At 37.3% G+C, this 16,850-nt stretch overlaps 1 protein-coding gene across 1 annotated transcript; it reads left to right on the forward strand.

Moving 5' to 3' along the window:
• Window positions 1–6,337: 6,337 nt before the first annotated feature.
• On the forward strand, window positions 6,338–16,438 carry LOC124374289 (cytosolic carboxypeptidase-like protein 5). The gene is made up of 7 exons (XM_046832529.1): window positions 6,338–6,513; window positions 6,618–6,779; window positions 6,885–6,988; window positions 7,124–7,227; window positions 11,317–11,478; window positions 12,840–12,938; window positions 16,358–16,438. The coding sequence occupies exons 1-7, from the start codon at window positions 6,338–6,340 to the stop codon at window positions 16,436–16,438; spliced, it is 888 nt and encodes a 295-aa protein (XP_046688485.1).
• The last annotated feature ends 412 nt before the right edge of the window (window positions 16,439–16,850 follow it).

Consider the following 16,850-nt stretch of genomic DNA (forward strand, 5'->3'; position numbering starts at 1 on the left):
GGCCGTGTAGCAGTACTGAAGGCTACAGGGCTTGTAAGGAGTTACACTCTCGAGTGTTACTACAATACAGGCCAGATGGTGAATGTTGTTGTGTTCCAGGGACAAGCACGGGGACTGAGCAGGGAAGGGTCTGGCCGTGTAGCAGTACTGAAGGCTACAGGGCTTGTAAGGAGTTACACTCTCGAGTGTAACTACAATACAGGCCAGATGTTGAATGTTGTTGTGTTCCAGGGACAAGCACGGGGGACTGAGAATCAAGAATCTTTATTGTCATCCCATATAACAATGTATTGACAACGTCAGAATAGCACTAGTAGGCCTATATAAATATGACCAACATATAGGAGCACATAAATTAAAATTAAAATAGCCTACAACAAAACAGTTTATAAATCACATGACACATAAAAAATCAACCATAGCACAATTTACATGAAAATGCAATCACTTATACTGCAGGAATAAAAATTCTTCTACAGAATAAAAAGCTTTTTCTTTTAACCATTTAGTCCATTGAAATTCTTAAAAGTCTTTACATGAAATGTCTCTTACAACTAATGGTAACTTATGAGTTTCACGCTTAAATAAAGATAATGCACTGTGTGTTTTAGATAGTCTAGCAAACATCCTGATCAATAGAATGTTGGTTTTCTAGTATAATGATTGTGGACTGAGCTTCTTAAATTAAATAATTCTAAGTTTTCTTTTACATACGATAAAATTTGTAAGATAAAAATTGAAGGAAGCGTAAGTATACCATATTCTATAAAATATGGTTTACAGGTGTCACTATAGCTAATATTAAAAATTGTTACACACAGCCCTCTTTTGGCACAAGAAAACCTCTTTAGCACCACTAGAATCCACCCCAGAGAAGGGTGCTATACAGAAGGTGAGAGTGGAAAAGAGCAAAATAAGCCTTCAAAACTAAATTACAACTAGTACAAAGTTTAAGTTTCTTAAGTAAAAAGATAACTCTACAGAGACGAGCACACAAGGCATCAGTATGTGCTCTCCGTGTAAGCCTTGAGTCAAGATGGAGACCTAGCTACTTAACAGACTTATTTAACAGAGTTGAACACCTAGGTTAAATATTATTTCCTCTGACTTATCCTCATTAACTCTTAAACTATTTGCAGTAAACCAAAGGTAGGATCTCCCTTTCATATAGTCCATCATAAACAAGATTAAGCTCAGGAAGTTTACTAGAACACATCAAAGTAGTGTCGTCAGCATATAAGATACTCTATGTTTGGTAGAAATTTTGGGAGGTCCATTAATGAAGACGACGAACAAAAAAGGGCCCAGAACAGAGCCCTGGGGAACCCCCCTAGTCCACTCTCTTGAGATCAGAGTTCTGGCCACTTAGTTTGACAAACTCGTACCTATCAGACAAGTAAGAACTAAAAAGAGTTCAACATCTCCGAGTCAATAATGGTTAAGCTTTCCAATGAGTTCTGAGTGAGGTACAATGTCAAAAGCTTTACTAAGGTCCAACAATAAAGTGCATATCTCTTCTTTGTTTTCAAAACCATTAATAATATAGGAGACAATGTTTTCTACAGCCTTAACAGTGGAGAGGTTTTGTCTAAAACCAAATTGCTCCGATGAGAGTAAGCAATTCTGCTCAAAATAATGTTCAACCTGGAATTTAATAATGCTTTCCGATTATCTTGGACACAACAGGCACTAAAGCAATTGGTCGGTAGTTATTAACATTTAATTTATCGCCTTTTTTGTATATCGGCACAGTTACAGTCGTTTTTAAACATCTAGGATAAACACCAACACTGAGCATCCAATTAATAAAAATTGTCAAGGGATACAAAATTTCCTTTGTAACTTTCTTTAAAACAAAATTGGATAATCCAAAGACATCTTCAGACTTAGAGTTACTTAGCCCTACATACAGTATTATGAATATCAACAGGATTAACATAACTCCACTTAAAAGGTAATACCTGAGGACTCTTGATGGTTGATTTTAAACATCTCTATGGCACTAGCTGTATTTACATTATCATTACTACTATTTACATTATTACATATATTAACGAAATGGTTATTGAAGTCATCGGCAGAAAAGGGAAGTTTAGACTGACAATTGTTTTTTAAACTACGCCCAGTTTCAGCATTGATGACATTCCAAGCCGCTTTGCAAGGGTTTAACGAGATTCTAATATGTATTTATTCATTGGCATTCCTTTTTGCAATATCAATCTGTTCTTTATAAAACTTCTTGATTCTCCTATGATTTTGTAACAGGCTAGGATCATTTTTGCTTTTTTGATGGCCTTAAATATAGCAATAGCCTAAGTTTTCCTAAGAAAGGGGTATACCAGTTTTTTTGGCAGGCCTAGGCCTAGAAATAGTTTTAGTTTTAGTAACTAGAGGGCAACATTCATCAAGGCTCAATGACAGAGACTGTAGAAAAGAATAACAGGCACTTTCAAGATCATTAGCTACTGAGAAAATATATGGCCAGTTAATATTACTTAACCTATACTTCAATCTATTAAATATTTACATCATTTAAAAGTCTATAGTTGTAAGGTTATTTTTTCACCCGCATTACAGGGTTGTGAGCTTGTAACTGGAAGTTTCGAAATTCAGCAGCAGGCCAAGATGATCGGAGAGGTGAGGTTGGACGGTTTTTACAAGTATAAGTAGCTGGATGGAGATTGGAAATGAAATTATCCAAGCACGCTTCCGCACGAGTGGGTTGAAAATTCAAACAAAAGCAATCATAAGACTTAAGCATATTGATGAACTTTATAGTTTGTGAACTATTTACTCTAGGATCAATGTTTATGTCACCTGCGATAACAATCTTCAACTTACAGAATTTAGGGTTACTAGTTATAAAGTTCCAAAAGTCAAGGAATGGTCTGGCCGTGTAGCAGTACTGAAGGCTACAGGCTTGTAAGGAGTTACACTCTCGAGTGTTACTACAATACAGGCCAGATGGTGAATGTTGTTGTGTTCCAGGGACAAGCACGGGGGACTGAGCAGGGAAGGGTCTGGCCGGGTGGCAGTACTCAAGGCTACAGGGCTTGTAAGGAGTTACACTCTCGAGTGTTACTACAATACAGGCCAGATGGTGAACTGTTGTTGTGTTCCAGGGACAAGCACGGGGGACTGAGCAGGGAAGGGCCTGGCCGTGTAGCAGTACTGAAGGCTACAGGGCTTGTAAGGAGTTACACTCTCGAGTGTTACTACAATACAGGCCAGATGGTGAATGTTGTTGTGTTCCAGGGACAAGCACGGGGGACTGAGCAGGGAAGGGTCTGGGCCGTGTAGCAGTACTGAAGGCTACAGGGCTTGTAAGGAGTTGTACTCTCGAGTGTTACTACAAATACAGGCCAGATGGTGAATGTTGTTGTGTTCCAGGGACAAGCACGGGGGACTGAGCAGGGAAGGGTCTGGCCGTGTAGCAGTACTGAAGGCTACAGGGCTTGTAAGGAGTTGTACTCTCGAGTGTTACTACAATACAGGCCAGATGGTGAATGTTGTTGTGTTCCAGGGACAAGCACGGGGGGACTGAGCAGGGAAGGGTCTGGCCGTGTAGCAGTACTGAAGGGCTACAGGGCTTGTAAGGAGTTACACTCTCGAGTGTTACTACAATACAGGCCAGATGGTGAATGTTTGTTGTGTTCCAGGGACAAGGCACGGGGGACATGAGCAGGGAAGGGTCTGGCCGTGTAGCAGTACTGAAGGCTACAGGGCTTGTAAGGAGTTACACTCTCGAGTGTTACTACAATACAGGCCACATGGTGAATGTTGGTTGTGTTCCAGGGACAAGCACGGGGGACTGAGCAGGGAAGGGTCTGGCCGTGTAGCAGTACTGAAGGCTACAGGGCTTGTAAGGAGTTGTACTCTCGAGTGTTACTACAATACAGGCCAGATGGTGAATGTTGTTGTGTTCCAGGGACAAGCACGGGGGACTGAGCAGGGAAGGGTCTGGCCGTGTAGCAGTACTGAAGGCTACAGGGCTTGTAAGGAGTTGTACTCTCGAGTGTTACTTACAATACAGGCCAGATGGTGAATGTTGTTTGTGTTCCAGGGACAAGCACGGGGGACTGAGCAGGGAAGGGTCTGGCCGTGTGGCAGTACTCAAGGCGTACAGGGCTTGTAAGGAGTTACACTCTCGAGTGTTACTACAATACAGGCCCAGATGGTGAATGTTGTTGTGTTCCAGGGACAAGCACGGGGGACTGAGGCAGGGAAGGGTCTGGCCGTGTAGCAGTACTGAAGGCTACAGGGCTTGTAAGGAGTTACACTCTCGAGTGTAACTACAATACAGGCCAGATGGTGAATGTTGTTGTGTTCCAGGGACAAGCACGGGGGATGAGCAGGGAAGGGTCTGGCCGTGTAGCAGTACTGAAGGCTACCGGGCTTGTAAGGAGTTGTACTCTCGAGTGTTACTACAATACAGGCCAGATGGTGAATGTTGTTGTGTTCCAGGGACAAGCACGGGGGACTGAGCAGGGAAGGGTCTGGCCGTGTGGCAGTAGCAGTACTCAAGGCTACAGGGCTTGTAAGGAGTTACACTCTCGAGTGTTTACTACAATACAGGCCAGATGGTGAATGTTGTTGTGTTCCAGGGACAAGCACGGGGGACTGGAGCAGGGAAGGGTCTGGCCGTGTGGCAGTACTCAAGGCTACAGGGCTTGTAAGGAGTTACACTCTCGAGTGTTACTACAATACAGGCCAGATGGTGAATGTTGTTGTGTTCCAGGGACAAGCACGGGGGACTGAGCAGGGGAAGGGTCTGGCCGTGTAGCAGTACTGAAGGCTACAGGGCTTGTTAAGGAGTTACACTCTCGAGTGTTACTACAATACAGGCCAGATGGTGAATGTTGTTTGTGTTCAGGGACAAGCACGGGGGACTGAGCAGGGAAGGGTCTGGCCGTGTAGCAGTACTGAAGGCTACAGGGCTTGTAAGGAGTTACACTCTCGAGTGTTACTACAATACAGGCCAGATGGTGAATGTTGTTGTGTTCCAGGGACAAGCACGGGGGACCTGAGCAGGGAAGGGTCTGGCCGTGTAGCAGTACTGAAGGCTACAGGGCTTGTAAGGAGTTGTACTCTCGAGTGTTACTACAATACAGGCCAGATGGTGAATGTTGTTGTGTTCCAGGGACAAGCACGGGGGACTGAGCAGGGAAGGGTCTGGCCGTGTGGCAGTACTCAAGGCTACAGGGCTTGTAAGGAGTTACACTCTCGAGTGTTACTACAATACAGGCCAGATGGTGAATGTTGTTGTGTTCCAGGGACAAGCACGGGGGACCTGAGCAGGGAAGGGTCTGCCGTGTTAGCAGTACTGAAGGCTACAGGGCTTGTAAGGAGTTACACTCTCGAGTGTTACTACAATACAGGCCAGATGGTGAATGTTGTTGTGTTCTAGGGACAAGCACGGGGGGACTGAGCAGGGAAGGGTCTGGCCGTGTTAGCAGTACTGAAGGCTACAGGGCTTGTAAGGAGTTGTACTCTCGAGTGTTACTACAATACAGGCCAGATGGTGAATGTTGTTGTGTTCCAGGGACAAGCACGGGGGACTGAGCAGGGAAGGGTCTGGCTGGCCGTGTGCAGTACTCAAGGCTACAGGGCTTGTAAGGAGTTGTACTCTCGAGTGTTACTACAATACAGGCCAGATGGTGAATGTTGTTGTGTTCCAGGGACAAGCACGGGGGACTGAGCAGGAAGGGTCTGGTGTGTGCAGTACTCAAGGCTACAGGGCTTGTAAGGAGTTCCACTCTCGAGTGTTACTACAATACAGGCCAGATGGTGAATGTTGTTGTTGTTCCAGGGACAAGCACGGGGACTGAGCAGGGAAGGGTCTGGCCGTGTAGCAGTACTGAAGGCTACAGGGCTTGTAAGGAGTTACACTCTCGAGTGTTTAACTACAATACAGGCCAGATGGTGAATGTTGTTGTGTTCAGGGACAAGCACGGAGGGACTGAGCAGGGAAGGGTCTGGCCGTGTAGCAGTACTGAAGGCTACCGGGCTTGTAAGGAGTTTACACTCTCGAGTGTAACTACAATACAGGCCAGATGGTGAATGTTGTTGTGTTCCAAGGGACAAGCACGGGGGACTGAGCAGGAAGGGTCTGGCCGGGTGGCATACTCAAGGCTACAGGGCTTGTAAGGAGTTTACACTCTCGAGTGTAACTACAATACAGGCCAGATGGTGAATGTTGTTTGTTGTGTTCAGGGGACAAGCACGGGGGGACTGACTGAGCAGGGAAGGGTTCTGACCGTGTGGCAGTACTGAAGGCTACAGGGCTTGTTAAGGAGTTACACTCTCGAGTGTTACTACAATACAGGCCAGATGGTGAATGTTGTTGTGTTCTGGGGACAAACACGGGGGACTGAGCAGGGAAGGGTCTGACCGTGTGGCAGTACTGAAGGCTACAGGGCTTGTAAGGAGTTACACTCTCGAGTGTTACTACAATACAGGCCAGATGGTGAATGTGTGTTCTGGGGACAAACACGGGGGACTGAGCAGGGAAGGGTCTGGCCATGTGGCAGTACTGAAGGCTACAGGGGCTTGTAAGGAGTTACACTCTCGAGTGTTACTACAATACAGGCCAGATGGTGAATGTTGTTGTGTTCCAGGGACAAGCACGGGGGACTGAGCAGGGAAGGGCCTGGCCGTGTAGCAGTACTGAAGGCTACAGGGCTTGTAAGGAGTTACACTCTCGAGTGTAACTACAATACAGGCCAGATGGTGAATGTTGTTGTGTTCCAGGGACAAGCACGGGGACTGAGCAGGGAAGGGTCTGGCCGTGTAAGCAGTACTGAAGGCTACAGGGCTTGTAAGGAGTTTACACTCTCGAGTGTAACTACAATACAGGCCAGATGGTGAATGTTGTTGTGTTCCAGGGACAAGCACGGGGGACTGAGCAGGGAAGGGCCTGGCCGTGTAGCAGTACTGAAGGCTACAGGGCTTGTAAGGAGTTACACTCTCGAGTGTAACTACAATACAGGCCAGATGGTGAATGTTGTTGTTGTTCCAGGGACAAGCACGGGGGACTGAGCACGGGAAGGGTCTGGCCGTGTAGCAGTACTGAAGGCTACAGGGCTTGTAAGGAGTTACACTCTCGAGTGTAACTACAATACAGGCCAGATGGTGAATGTCCTGCCTCCCACTCAACGAGATACTCTGGATCGTAGGAGCAGCACATTGCTAGTTCCTCCAAAGTACAACCCTCAAGTTTATGAAGAGGTAATTATTTATAAATACCTTCCCCTTTTAAGGTACAATTACAAGGTTTCAATTACCTTGTGATTTACTTTTAAATTACCTTTTTTTGTGAAGGAAACAGGATTTTTCTGGACATTTGCTATTGTTCAGTGAAACAAAAAAATCAGTAACACTACATTTTTACCTTTTTTTATATATATGCAAATTTTTGACCAATGCAGCTGATATATGACATGTCAAATGATTGTATGAGTTTTACGATAAATACATATTATTATTGTACAATACTGTTACAATTACTTATGTAACTTTGGTACATCTTAATAATGTAATAAAGAAGGACTGGATGGGCAAAGTTGCTTTTTCCAATTTGGTGAGTGAATCTTAATTTTCATGACATACAAAAAAAATGTACAAAAAGTAAGAACATAAACTAGTTGATGTCTATTTATTTATTTACATACGGTATACACCATTTCACATTTGATATAGGTATTATGAAAATACAAGAGGCTTGATAAAACAACTTACATAAATAGTTTACATGCATACATGCTAAAGCAAACAAAAGCAAAAAATAAGCAAAACAAGTGCCAAATAACATTAACATTGTGAATAAAAAGAAAAATTACAACAGCAATATAAGTAGTTCATAAACAAGTGCAACATGAAGGTGGATCGGTAAAAAAAAACTTAATTAAAGTAGCGTATAAATTATTAGAGTTACTTATATACTACTGAGACATACATATGCATATGAGCAAATACAATACGAAAGTAAAAAATAAAGATTAGCGTAGCCTATGTTTCATTAATATATAAAAAAAATATCTCAAGAAACCATTTCCATTTTGCAAAATATAAAACATGCTACAATACATGCAAATTTTGATGCCATTATAATAATATATGAACAAAAGTGTTAAGAAAACAGCAAGCAATGTATAACATTCACAAGAAACCATTTCTATTTAGCGAAATATAAAATACGCGACAATACATGCAGAGTTTGATGCCATTAAATATAAACAAAAGTGTTAAAAAAAAAAAATAAAAAAAATGCCCGAATCCCAAATATAAAATCCACCGATTTTTCATCAAAGAGAGCGTAATTACTTACCTGCAGATTGACACTCCACAAATTATCGATCGCTGAAACGTGTTTGTGTCATAATTTGTTTTAAAAACCTTAAATACATAATCTAATTAATAAATTGTCGCAATTCTGTAAATAATATTTTCTATATTTATGTTTGTGCGAGTCTGCTAGATTCATTCGCACACGACAGCTGTGTGGTAGTACGCAAACTATCAGTCACTAAAACATGTTTTTTCCTGTAAATTGTGATTTAAAATCCGTAAATCCATAACCTTATCGATAAATTACCATAATTCTGTAAATAATATTTTGTATTTTCTATATTTAAGTTTGTGTAGCCCCGCGAGGCTGCTTCGTTCGTTCGCTATCAGTTAAGTGGCAGTACGATAATAACCTTTCGCTTAAACATGATTTTGTTGTTTCTTTGTGTATGAAAATCCGTTGATAGGTAACCTAATTAACAAATTATCATAGTCTTTGTTAATACGAGGGGGTACCCAAAAGTAACCGGAATTGGTATTGCTGGCAGCCGGCAGCGTGTAGTACACATTCCTGCTGCTAGGCGTATGTCGCGCAACCCATTGTGAGCTCAGTAACCCCAGTTCCGTTGTCCTAGTGCATTCTGTTCGTTCGTAGTGACTGTTTTCGCTAACCCTGTTTTGTTCTTGTTTCGTTTTTTGTCATGGCAAGTTTAACCCTTAAAGCGCCAAACAGTTTCAGCTAAACTCTGGATTAGCGCTTTTTTTAGGTAACAAAATAAAACAGAAACTGCAAAAAAAATCTTTTATCATATTTATTGCCCAAAATACACATGATTTATTACGTAGCGTTCCAGCTCCTTTATAAATTTTACCCAATGCTTACTGTTTCCTTTTATTATTATGTATATCAATGATGACATTGCGTGCTTATATGTACTAGAATAGAACTAGAAAATAAGTATATTACATATTTAATACAAGGTTATAAAAAAATAAATTTACATGCCAAAAATTTGAAAACCAAATATTTTCCAAATTCTTAGTCCTCTAACGGGTGTTATTTTTATAATAATTACAAAATGGTTTTCAGATGTTTATAGAAGTAAATAAAATATTGTAACACTTATTGGAGTAAAAACAAGCCTAAATAAAAAAAAATAAACATAAATGTAGAATTTTGGGACAAGAGCTAAAATACATAATTATAAATATAAAAAGTAAAAATATTTTCTACAAGGAAAAAAGACTTTTATCGCCATTCAAGAAACTGTTTATTTCAAAAGTTTATAAATATATAACTTTCATAAAAAGATGATCATATAACACATAAAACTACACAGTAGTTTACCGATAAACTATTCGCACTGCTTCAACAGGATATGAAGAAGAACACAAGAGCTGCCCGGCGCGCGGCGAGGCAGTGACGTACGCATAAATACGCTTGCGGCGTTGAGCAATACTACCAAACTGCCAGCTGTTCAACAAAAACCGGTTCAGTATCGATCGTTAAACACAAAGATTGTCACGTGATGTGGCACAGCCCCGCTACCACCTACTGTAACATACACCCCTCACAGTCTAGCGGACAAACTCTGAACTAAACAGTGCAAAATAGTAAAAACAAGTATATTGCGCGTCTACGCGCTTATGGCGTTGAGAGCAAAGTCGATCCTCGAATGCGCATATGCGCTTACGGCGCTTTAAGGGTTAAGTGAACAACGTGCAGCTGTGAAATTTTGTTTTTTACTTGGTAAAAATGCTGCAGAAAACTATTTTAATGTTGAATACAGTCTTACAAAGATGATGCTATGGGAAAACTCAGGTCTACGAGTGGTTCGCTCGATTTTAAAAATGGTGACATGTCGATTGAAGACAAACCTCGTTCTGGACGTCCATCACCCTCTCGAACGGACGAAAATGTTGAGAAAATTCGTGAACTTGTGCTCACCGACCATCGACAGACAATTGAGGAACTATCAGAGAGTAGTGGGTTAACTTGGAGCTCGGTTCAGCGAATTTTAAACAGGAGATTTAGGACTGAAAAGGGTTGCTGCCAAATTTGTTCCTCGGACTTCCTGACTGACCATCAAAAGGCACATCGAGTTGAAACTTGCCGCCTTCTGAAAGAACATCTCGAAAATGATCCCGATTTTCTGGAAAAGGTAATTACTGGTGATGAGTCATGGTGCTATGGTTATGACCCAGAAACGAAGCAACAGTCAAACCAATGAAAGTCGCCATCTTCACCTCGTCCAAAAAAATGTCGGCAAGTCAAATCAAACATCAAAACCATGTTGATTTGCTTTTTTGATGCTAAAGGCATTGTTCATTCTGAGTTTGTTCCTCCAGGTCAGACTGTCAACCAAACATTTTATTTGGAGATTTTAAGAAGATTGCGCAACAGTGTTCGCCAGAAAAGACCCGATTTGTGGCAGACTGGAGACTGGTTCTTCTACCACGACAACGCACCGGCACACACAGCCATCTCAGTTAGGCAGTTTTTAGCCAAAAACAGCATGGTTCCGCTGCCCCACGCACCTTACTCGCCTGACCTCACTCCATGCGACTTTTTTTTTATTTCCACACATGAAAAGAGGCTTGAAAGGTCAACGATTTGACAGCGTTGAAGAGGTTAAGAAAAAATGAAGCTCGAGCTTGCAGCCATTTCTAAAGATGACTACAAAAAAATGTTTTGATCAATGGAAATACCGTTGGGACAAGTGTATTAGTTGTAATGGAGATTATTTTGAAGGAGATAAGGTCGTATTGTAAAAAATTTGATAATATAATAATTTTTATAAAATAATTCCGGTTTTTTTTGGGTACCCCTCGTATTGATTATGATAATGATTTATTCTTCTCATTAAAGCATATAATTTTCTTTCTTTTTTTAATTTTTAAACATCAATCTTAGGTTAACATTGATTTATGTTGTTTTTTCTATTTTCAGTGAACTTTATACAGCAGCAAATATTTACTAGTTACATACAGAAGTGTAAAACTATTTTTCAATTATTTTGTTGTACACAGGTGGGCAAAGGCTTGTGCTACTCTATATTGGATCTTACGGGAGCTAACCCGAATTCTCGGCTTGGAAATTCCGAGTTCAGGACGTTGTGTGGAGTCAGAGAGTGGTTGAGAAAGTACGTGTCGGTATCGGATCCAGGTCCACACCCCAAACCTCACAATCAGGTAATTTTTCCAACCTCACAACCTGGCAGCATTCTCCTGTCTTGCTTTGGAAAATTAATGTGTTTCTGTTGTTTATAGAAACAGTTTCTTTTTGTATTACGTATTCATGTACTAATAATTCATTATATTAACTTGTTCAATCTTAGAAAAAATAATGTATTTTTTCTGTAATATCTATTTACTTTTAACTATATTATTAACCATTCCCATCCCTGATTGTTACAACTAAAAAGTAGCTGTAGTTGTAGCATCCAGAAAACATCTGAACTTTAACCCTTTTGAAAACAACTATAATAAATTGTAGTACAATGTAAATTGTCGATATTTATTTGTTTTAATTATTTAGGTTTGCAGATGTTTAAAAATTACTGCAATGAAAAAGTGTCAGTATGTTTTAAAAAGCCTCTCATTGTTTGACTGAAAACATTCAAATATAAATAACAACCTATCTATAAAAGTAGAAGTAAGGCTTTAATCTTAATGTAAAATAAAAAAAATCTCTTATATAATAAGTAGGAATTAAATGTAATAAATTAAATCAGTTGTAAAAGATTGTAACGTATTGTGAAGTGTCTTTACATGGATACAAATAATAATGGTAAATATTGTAGTTTATTACACTAATAATAAAATAATTAAGTAATGTTCCATTTTTTATGTTTTAAAAGTAGTCAAGTTTTTTACAAAGAGAAAACATATGGATAGCTCAAACATCATAATTTGTTACATTCATAATAAAATAATTGTGTAATGTTTTCAGTATTTATGTTTTAAAAGCAGTAAAGTTTTAATTGAGACTGTAAAAAAATGTAAAAACAAAACATATTGTTAACTATTTACTCTTTGGCATGTTCAAGTGAGCGTACGCGTTATATGGCATGATAAAACGTTTTCTTGGTAGAAGTACGTTGTCCATTCCCACAGCTAAGCTCTCTTCTACACGCTTAGACCTGTTTGTAACCAGTCTCCTAGTAAAACACCAACTTTGCGTACAAACAGTACATCCTGTTTTTTTACCTCTTTTGTGTATATAACACAAGTGATAATACGCTTGCTGCAGCCTAAACTTAGTTATAACTGCACATTTTTAACTGTCTGAAATCTGTGCTTACTCACTCATATTTGTACATTTTTGCAGTTTGTGAATGTGTTTTCACTTGTAAAGAAATACATTTTTTCAGCCACTAATATTACTTTATTTCCTTATGGAAATGTTTGTAATCCAACTTATACCAACTAGTAGCTCATACAGTGAAACGTAACAATACTAACACTAATTTAATGACAAGGTTCGATTTAGACAGGTATCTTAGTCAAATCAAAACCTGAGCCTTTTTCTCAGAATGTTATTATCCATACAGGGCTCTGAAAGCTTGGCTTATACCCTCACATTAGATGACAATAATCCAGATAATGCAGATTCATTATCTTCCTCAAACAATCTAAGCAATTTTACTCAGGTGAGAGATCATTTAATTTTCACAAAAGGTTATTTAAATAATTTAGATAAATTCTGTGTAGTTGGAACTTTCTACTGGAGATTATTAGTTAAGTTAGAAATTAATTAAAGGTTATTCTAGAAATGAATATATGGAAATACAAATAATTAATTAATTTTTAATTTTTTTTAACTGTTTAATAATAAGTTCCTTGTTAATTATTTTTATTGGTTTTAATTTGAAAAATATAATAAGTAAACATTTCTTGCAATGTAATTAACTTAATTTAACTACTCGACTATAACATTTAGACTATCTCAAAATTGTATGTCCTTACTCCTTTTCAATAAAGGAATTTAATATATATATATATATATGATATCACTAAATTAAAATAAGAATTTTCACTTTAAATTTTATTAATTTGTATTATACGGGTAAAATGTTTTTCTCAATGGATGGTGATGGAAAAGATTATATAATAAAAACATTATTAATAAGAAAACCAATTCAAAATCACTTTAGCATTGTAGATGTAGATCTCCTATGATAAAGTAAAGAATAAAATTTAATTACAATGTATATTTTTTGATTTAATTGTATATATAATAAAAATATTGTGATTTTGTAAAAAAATAAACCACATTATCAATCAGAAATCAATCCCGCTACGAATTTTACAAGCATTTTGAACTAATTATTAACTAATATAATTTATATAAATTGAATAAAATAAAATATAGGCTTGTTTTAAAATTTCTCCTGCAATTTATAATAGGTTTGTTGAGGAAATTGCATATTTTAAGGCTTATTTTGGTAGTTTTTATTCATTAAATAAACGTTTCTTACAAGTAATCTAGTTTAGTTTATTGAAACTGCTTTTGGTTGTTGATATCGTTGTAAATTAGATAATATTGCTATTTTTAATAATTTTGTAACAATTCTTTAAAAAAATAATAATAATGTTAATTGAATACCTATTGATTACCAGAAAAGTATAAAACAACTTAAATGTAATGTTTGTTATTATAATATCATATATTATTATTCAAAATTTTTACAGAATTTTAAAATAAAGAAACAGATTCGTGGTCTAGATATTTTGATTCTACACAAACTTATCAGACTGTTGTCATTAAATATTACATTTAGAAACATTTTTGTTTTCACCAAAAGATGGTATAGTCTTTTTTTTACGCTTATTCTGTTTATTCCCATTTTCCTCAAGTCTTTGTGAGGCTTCACCTTGTTATTGTTTGGTATGCAAGTTTCAAAAGTCCACCGGTTTTTGCAAAAATTTAAAGTGATTTTTTGTTGAGTACGGTTTATTTTTCTTCAAACTGTAAGGAAAGGAATTGGTGTTAATACTCGCTTCACTTTCACTAGTTGATGATACTTGTACATTATATATATAAATTGACAGTTCCCCTCATTTTAATCCATTCATCACATCTATCTCAATTCTCTATGTTCTCTCAATATTTAGTAGTCATGCTCAATCTGAAAATGTAAGTAGATTTTGTGGGAGAAATATTGTTAATTTATTCTCATTGGATTTGTATGTAATCCTTAAAAACCATTTGGATACAAAAACATTGTTAGTTACAAAAATGGTTTTGGAAATATTATACTGCATTCCAGAACATTTTTTGTTTTTTCGCTAGGTCTCAAAATAATAGAGTTGTGAATTTTTTTAAAGTTTAAACGACCTTCGTATCGAATTGCAATAACTTGCTGAGATGGCCGTTTTTCAACTTATAATATGCGAATAAATATGTAGAAAACCGTTTGGTATACAGTAGAGTGTCAATAATCCGGATCAATTGGGACCTGACCCCGTCCAGATTTTTGAAATGTCCGTTTTTTCAAAATGAACCAAAAAAGAGGTAATGACAAAGTGGCAATGAAAAGTTATGTGCAATCGTGCATAAATCATGATGTTTACGTGGAGCGGTTTAATAAAATTATAAAATTATGTTATTAAATACAAGCTTTAGATGTTTTAACTTACAGGAAAAAATACAGTAGTCCGTATTTCCTGTAAAGTTTATCTAAGGCTATATTAAACTAATTAATACTGTACCTATGTAACAACTGTGATTAATAGATTACTAATATTACAAAATTTCATGAAGATTTTTTTTTAAATCTGTACCATATGTAAAATACAAATACTTTTCAGCCAGAATTGAATCCAGATAATGGACGGTCCCATGATTTTTGACGGCCAGAACAACACTCTACTGTACAAAGAAATTTGTTTGTTACAAAATGTTTTGGATTGTTATAAGCATTTAAAATACACTTAAAAAGACAAAGGAACTTATAAGTTTTAAACGTTGAATTAACTCTTTCAGTTGCCCAGACTTTTTTTGAAGTATTAGTAAAAATTGCGCGATGCTGTGTTGCTATTTTTATCAGTCTGACATTTCAGTTATTATAAAATGTAATAACTTTGTTAGTTATTGGCCAAATTTTATGTATTTTTTTTTAGTTAACAAAATGTTTATAATAATACTGTAATATAAACTGTAAAACGTCATAACATATGAAAAACATAACAATTGATAAAACTCTTTCCATTTTGTTAATTTTTAAGTTTCGACACTCAAATTACGTACTCAACCAATTGTTTTTTCAGTCAATAAAATCGGAGCACACTAAGAGGACTTTACTTGCAACATATCTAACCAATTAATTGTTTATCAAATTAATCACTTAAAATAAAAAATTATTACACAGCATTTTTTAATGTTTGCCCATCAATATCATTGACACTGGCCATTTTGATTGCTACTGCTACAGATTGAATCAGCTGTATTTGTGGACTAAGATAAAAATGCTTATTCAGATATAACGAAAAAACGTTTAATTGTTAATGCGAATCAGATAAGCATAACAAAATATAATGTACTATATGGTTTTAATACATTTTTTGTTTCGTAAATATTTAACAAATTTACTGCACGTTTTAAAACGTCCGGTCACTCGGAAATCCGGTCACTGAAAGGGTTTTAAAAGTACACTGAAAAAAATTGGCTCTGAATTTGCTAGAAAACAAAGCAACAGAAATTATTTCCTACGTAATATATACCTTTTCTAACTTGTTATAACTGAAGAAATTGATTACTGAGTTGAAATTTGCTCCTTGATACACAATTTTGTTCAGTACAAGTTGTGGCTCACCCTCCTTGCATTGTTTATAAAAATTTAACTTTAAAGGCTTTAACCCAGGTTTGATTTCACTAAAGGGCAAAGGGGTATTTCACATTCTTTGTCCTTTTGATCTTTTCTTGTCTGCGTTTTCTATTGCAGTGAATATGTTGACAAAACCACTTAATTGTTAGTATTTTGGACTTGCTTGTTGGGAGAATTAGTATTGTGAACAGTAATTTTATTTTAATTAGTAATTTTTGTTGTAACGTTCACCTTTTTTCAAGGTACGATTTGGTATAAGGCTAACTCCTATAGTCCGATGTGAAACCTATTTCACCCCCCGCTCCAAGGAAAACACCGTTTGAGAAGCAGCCGGTCCAGAAATTTGCCCGGTTTGTCCTGAAGGTCCCGGGACCAAGTTAGCGGCAGCTATACTAACAAGCAAGCCAGGTTCTGCGTAGGAATAAAAACCTGGTGTCCGACGGAAATTCTTAATAAGAAAAATTCAAAGAGAATTCAATAGTTATCAGATGACAATAAATCAAAATGGAAAGTTTCAAGATCTGAAGAGCCTCTGGTCCCCGTGGCGATCCGGAAGTCAGGGCTAGAAAAAAAAAAATCAGTTGCCGATTCGAGTAGTGAAGATTCAGTTACAACGGACAGGAGTGGAAAAAGTCCCAAGCCTAAATAAACACGTCTTCAGGAAACCTAGCAGTATTACAAAAACCCAAAATTACTTTGGTAGTTTAAATAAATTGTATTCACAATAAATAAAAT

The sequence above is a fragment of the Homalodisca vitripennis genome, unplaced genomic scaffold (assembly GCF_021130785.1).
Source record: "Homalodisca vitripennis isolate AUS2020 unplaced genomic scaffold, UT_GWSS_2.1 ScUCBcl_7769;HRSCAF=15581, whole genome shotgun sequence".
NCBI classification, from domain to species: domain Eukaryota; kingdom Metazoa; phylum Arthropoda; class Insecta; order Hemiptera; family Cicadellidae; genus Homalodisca; species Homalodisca vitripennis.